The 6,596-nt window shown below is 32.9% G+C and overlaps 1 protein-coding gene across 1 annotated transcript; it reads left to right on the top strand.

Annotated features, from left to right (window-relative positions):
• Window positions 1-1,409: 1,409 nt before the first annotated feature.
• On the top strand, window positions 1,410-3,505 carry LOC111919210 (pentatricopeptide repeat-containing protein At1g77360, mitochondrial). The gene has a single exon (XM_023914821.3). The coding sequence runs from the start codon at window positions 1,871-1,873 to the stop codon at window positions 3,350-3,352; it is 1,482 nt and encodes a 493-aa protein (XP_023770589.1). The 5' UTR covers window positions 1,410-1,870; the 3' UTR covers window positions 3,353-3,505.
• Window positions 3,506-6,596: the final 3,091 nt, after the last annotated feature.

The following is a 6,596-nucleotide window of genomic DNA, read 5'->3' as shown; positions in this document are numbered from 1 at the left end:
CTTTCGAAGATGATCTCAATGAAAAATTCATCATTGGACTTTCTCAAGTTGTTGCATTTTCATTGGGCATAACTACCATTTGTTAGCTACAGCACCACATATGATCATGAATGGCTACAAGAACTCGCTATCTGTTGTTGTTGCTATGAGCACTCCTTCAAACATTCTCATAAAGTCAACAACTATTTGAAGGTGACCACTCGTTCTTTGATTTTTGATGTTAAGTGTCATTAGGTTAATATTTTGAAATAATAAATTTGATATGAATATATGATCCTCATTAATCAATGCCAAGATCCAAGTCAATTTGTAACAACAACACCAGTTTCTTGGAAATATGTAGCTATGGAACTTCCATTTTCTTCTTTCTATATTCGGATCATAACATTTAATATATTGTTTTTTGATATTTTAGTGCTCAAATAGAATAGAAACTGAATGTGAAGAATCTACTTATTTGGGTTGATTTCTTAAAGTATATTGCCTTCACATGGAAAGTTCAATGTTTTGGTTTATTACATATGTTGGGTTGAAATGTTTTGGTTTATTATAAGTACATTGTTATATTGTTAATTAAATGATTATTTCTTTATGCATGTGTATAAGTTGATCATTACTGAATAGTAATGTTAAGATAGACTAGGTTGTTGATATTTACACAATGATTTGAACTCTTCCATCACATTCACAAGTGGAGATGATAAGTTAGTGGTTGCTTGAGTTATTTTTTCCAGTTATTTACGAACATTTTGCAAATGATTTCCCAAATTTACAAAATAAACTATAATTTATTTTAAAATTTATATTATAATATTATCGCTACATAAAAAGAGTTTACAACGACATCATACATTCAAGGAAACTTTCGCGTGCTTTAAGTCTAAATAATGGGCTATATATAGTTACATGCTAACCTCTAAATACCAATTAGATTATGCCCACCTATTTTTGTCAAATTTTTGATTTGTTAATCATATATGATATATTTATATTATATAATTATTAAACTTGATTTATTGTTTAGGATAATGAATTATCAATCAAATATGGTAATTTAATTTATCTAAAATATCATTTTCCATTTAATTACTTTAATTAAGAGGTGTACTCGTTAATTGATGATAACATTTGACTAAATAAATCTTAATTGTCTTGAATGTTATAAATAGGGATGTGTATATATGGCTAGGTTTGGGTTGATATTTTTGGTTAAAACCGAACCCAAAACTATATATGTTGTTTTTTTGGTTGCAAAACCCATATAAATTTGGTTTTCAATTTGGGTTTTTGGATATTCAAAATAATGTACTAATCACTATAAATTAATAGGCAAAACTTATATCGGTCTATCGGACAACTTATATCGGTTTAAATTAATAAAATTTTATAAATATTTGATTTTTCATAAAAACTGAGCAGGTTTTTTGGCCCGTTGCCTACCCGGCCCGGTCGGTTCTCAAGCTTCTAAAAGAACGTCACCGATGATACTAAAATTCGCGGACTGCCATCGGTTTCATCTTCCGGCGAACGGGACTACAATTTAATAGGTTTCCGGCGTTCTCCTGAGCCTTCGATTGATTAACCAGCAAATGCAAATTACGCCTAAAATCGATCTTGCCACCTTCGGTGAACTAATTTCAGTATGCAATTATGACGTTCTATCATTCAACCCTACAAAATCTGCGAAACAGCAAATTCTTCGATTTGGGGTTTCATTAATTTGATTCTTATACGTTCTTCCTTTATAGTATTCATTGCTTCTATGTTCTTCGACTTAGGTTTTAGAGCAATTCAACTGAATATGTGGTTGTCTTTGTGTCTATATAGTTTCTGATTTATACATATAGCTTGCTATAAGGGTTTTAAGGTGATGGAGACTGTACCTTTAAGGCACCCATATCAGACTATCCCTTCATCATCGCAACCCTTGGCACACCAAAAACTTTCTCAACATCAACAACCTGAGAAATCCCAGAAACATTTCCCATCATACCTTGATGCATATGATTTATCGCCAAGAGCAAGAGCTATTTGCGAAATACTTGCTAGGGTTTTTCCGGCGGAGGTTGAAACCGCATTATCAGTGACAGGAATGAACCTCGAGCCTGAAGTTGTACAAGAAGTGATCAAGTTCTCGTATGGATGCCCTGAAGCTACCATGATATTTTTCAAGTGGGTGGGTTTGAAGCAAAAACATTCGCCTTTAACGTGGAATTTGATTGTTGATTTGCTTGGGAAGAATCAGATGTTTGAGCGGATGTGGGAAGCGATTAGGTCAATGACGCAAGAGGGTGTTGTATCCATAACTACATTTGTTTCAGCTTTCAGGAGCTACTGTGAGGTTGGAAGGTTTAATGAAGCTATAAAGGCGTTTGATGCGATGGAAAAGTATGGAATTCAACCTGATGTTGTGGCTCTCAACTCTCTTTTGAGTGCTATATGTCGTGAACATTTCCAAACAGAAATAGCAGCAGAGTTTTTCGAAAAAATCAAGACTAAAATCCCTCCTGATGCAGATTCTTTTGCGATTTTGTTAGAAGGGTGGGAGAAAGAAGGGAATGTGGCCAAGGCAAAAACGATGTTTGCAGAGATGGTGATTCGTGTTGGTTGGAGCCCAGAAAACATGTCAGCTTATGTATCTTTTTTGAACACTCTAATTCAAGATTCACAAGCTGATGAAGCTCTGAAGTTTCTTCATGTAATGAAGGGAAAGAACTGCTTACCAGGTTTGAAATTCTTCTCAAATGCTCTTGATGTTCTTAACAACCAGAACGATTCTGCTCATGCTTTATCTCTATGGGAAATCATGACAACGAATGGGTTAATCCCAAATTTGGTTATGTATAATTCCATCATCACTTTGCTTTGCAAAAAAGATGAAATCACCAACGCTTACCAACTGCTCGATGAAATGCCTTTCAATGGAGTTTTCCCTAATTCCCTAACCTACAACATAATTTTCGAATGTCTGATCAAGAACAAGAAGGTGAAGGAAACTGGGAACTTTTTCTTGGAGATGATAAAGAACGAACAGCCTCCAACCCCTTCAAATTGTGCATCTGCCATATCAATGTTTTTTGAACTCGATGATCCTGAGATGGGATTTGAGATTTGGTTTTATATGATGAAAGATGGTGTTTCGCCTCTTGAGGATAGTGCTAATGCTTTGCTGATTGGGCTTGCTAGTATGGGTAGGCTGACCGAATTGAGAAGATATGTTGAACAATTTTTTCTTAAAGGAATCAAGATTTATGAATCTACAATGGGGAAGTTGAAGATTGCTTTCCTTAAGGAGGGAAGAAAGGGAGTTAATGTATATACTGATCTTGATTGGAAATGGAGATCTTCATAGAAGTTTCTTTCTTTGTTATTTTACTAGTTGTTTCAAGTCATTTAGGGTTGTTTTTATAAGAATGGAAGAACTTGAATCATAAGTAGGAACTTCTTTCATGGTTAGCTGCAAATTTTCTTGATTTATGAAAAGGGATATGTTTTTCTAGTGACATCTTTATTAGTTGCTCATATTTTCTTGATTTGGGTTTCGATTTCATGATTTACTCTTGATTGGAAATGGAGATCTTGGCATAAAGACCCGGTTCTTCTTACCCGTATTGTGGCAAGTTTGTGAGCTACTATTAACTTCAATCATAGTTTTAAATGTGGGAGGATAAGGTTTGTGGCAATTTTAAGACACAACAACTACAAAATAATTAGGCTATAGGTTGTGGTCACTACATGTTTATTAGAAAAGGGATGTGGGAGGATAAGGTTTGTGACAATTTTAAGACACGTTTTCAACAACTACAAAATACTTAGGCTATGGGGTGTGGTTAGGGTTGTTCGTTTGGATGAATCGGTTCGATCTGATCAAATCAAGTGAATCTAAATTAATTTCGGTTTTCAAAACATGGTTCCGAATAATCCAAACTAAATTCAAATCTGATCCAATCCAATCAAATTACAATTCGGTTGGATTGGTTTTACCATTCGGTTTTCAAGAGGCAAAACATTTTAAATATTATATAACTTGAATATTAGCCAACTTTATAAAATAAATTAAAAAAGTTTAGTTCTGAATTAAAATTTATAAAAAACCACTAAGAAAAATATTGTGTAGTTTAGTATTTCGTAGACAACAAATATTTTGATAAGAAATACATATTAACGTATTATGTTGGATGAAGTTTTCTAATCTAGCTATTAACAATAGAACTTAGTAAATTTATAAAAGATTAAAGATATAATATAAATAAATAAATAAACATTAATCGGTTTTTTTTGGACTATTCGGTTCTTATTTTATAAAACAAAACTAATCTGAAATCCAAAATAATAATTTAGCTTTGCTAAAAATCAATCCAAAAATCTGAATATCCGAACCAAATAGCCCGATCCAAATTGTCCAATTGGACAAATCGGTTTTATCCAAATAATGAACAGTCCTAGGTGTGATAACTACATGTTCATTAGAAAAGTGATGTCACCTATGCGCCACATCACATTCACTACATGTTCACTAGCCCTTGGAAATTGTGATCACTCCACATCGTTATATATATATATATATATATATATATATATATATATATATATATATATATATATATATATATATATATATATATATATATATATATATATATATATTCCATCCGTCCTAAATTATTTGTCCACTTTTGACTTTTGAAGTATTTTTTCTTTAACTTTGAACTTAAGTATTTTTATTTGTGTTATATATTACTTGATGAAATTTATAACAATAAAAAAACATTTAAAATAAAATTCATTCATATATTTTGCATCAAGTATTATCTATCAAAAAGAAAAATATTTAAAGTCAAAGTTAAAGAATAAATACTTCAAAAGTCAAATATAGACAATTAATTTGGAATGGAGGTAGTATATATTTAGATTAAATAAAAAACATAAATAATAAACATAAATAAATATTTCACATGAAATAACAACACATTACATAACTTAAATTACTAAAAAAAACATAAAACATAAAAACTCAAACCTAAATGACTAAAAAAACACAAAACCATAGAAATTTAAACATAAATGACTTAAAAACCACAGAAAATTAAACATAAAAATTAAAACGTTAAAAACCTAATTGCCATACGTTGTTGGATTTTTAGAGACGCGGCTAGATTTTTCAGGTCGATATCCGGTTGCAGCTTTGTATTTAAAATTTAAAGATCGGTAAGTGGTAGTTTCCGGCGACGAGCTTCCTCCGGTGCTTCATATTTTTTTTTTGTAAAAAATTTAGTGTTTTGTCAATTTTTTCCACAAATACGTCTTCACACTACTAGAAAAAAGGCCTTTTACGACGCGCAAATTACGACACTCATTAATTTATGTTACGCAAACGAGAGTGACATTAAAAGAGTGTCATCTCTTCAGAAAATTTAAGGATTTAGGTCACGCATTATTGTGTGCCTTTAAATTAGTGTCAAAAGAAAAAAAAATTAAAAACACGGAGGGCGCTGTACCTTAAATGCGCGCCCTCTATATGTGTCGCTTTATAATTTTAATGAACGCGCGTTCCTTAGTTACAAGTGGGAAAAGAAAAGCCAAAAAATTAGAAAAGCCCGCTACCCTCCCTGCCCTAAGCATTTTCACGCATCTTTCATTCTCCTCACACTTTTGTGCAACTTCTCAATCAAAGATCGAAGGTTACGATTTCATCTCCATCTCTCGACTTCATCATCTCAATCAAGAAAAAAGGCTTCTGATTTCCATTCATCTACTTCATTGTTGCTGTAATTTCACCTTCTTCATCTCTCTGCTGTTATTGAGAATATTCGCCAACAGTGTGAGGAGAAAAAACGCAAACAATGAGCACCACCTCTCGAATTCATCTCCATCTCGAATTCATCATCTCTATCCCTCCCTGCCCTAAGCATCGGGCGGTTTTCTAGTAGTGAAATTAGAAAACAGTGTGAGGAGAAAAAGGGCTTCTTCATCTCCATCTCTCGAATTCATCATCTCAATCTCGAATTCATCATCTCTATCCCTCTGCTTCTTCCCCTCTTAATCCAGCTCTTGGTTCATGGAACTAATTTGCAAAATCCCGCCTAATTTTCTTACAGGTGGTGCTCAATCCATAAAATATTCGCATAATCACAAAGCAAAAACGCAAAATCTTCTTCATTCTCTCTCCTCTATCCCTTCCATAGCCGCTTAATATTTCCTTTTTCACTGTTTCAGCATATCGATGGTCTGAAATCCAACTTCATGTCAACTATTATCATTGCGTCTTCATCCGGTTATCAGGTAAAATATCCACATTTGAGATTTTATTCACAGTTTATTTGTTATTTAATGTCTAAGCTGTGGTTGAATGGTCTTGAACCTTGAAGCGGGTAGGGTTTTGGTCTATTGTCAAGGGTTTTATGATATGGTACTCTCCTGTAAATATATAGTAACAATAGATATTTCTTTTGTCTAATTTTTTCATTGATATGTGGTATTGCAGGTTATATCACTGGACAACATGGTTGATAGGCTTTCTGATGTTAAGCTTCAGCCAACTAAGGTACTGACTGCTATATGTGGCCTGATTATGTTTCTCCATTTTCCAGGTCAAA

This window comes from Lactuca sativa, chromosome 6 (genome assembly GCF_002870075.4).
Source record: "Lactuca sativa cultivar Salinas chromosome 6, Lsat_Salinas_v11, whole genome shotgun sequence".
Lineage (NCBI taxonomy): Eukaryota > Viridiplantae > Streptophyta > Magnoliopsida > Asterales > Asteraceae > Lactuca > Lactuca sativa.
The sequence above is the reverse complement of the archived record's forward strand: the minus strand, read 5'-3'. Positions and strand labels throughout refer to the sequence as shown.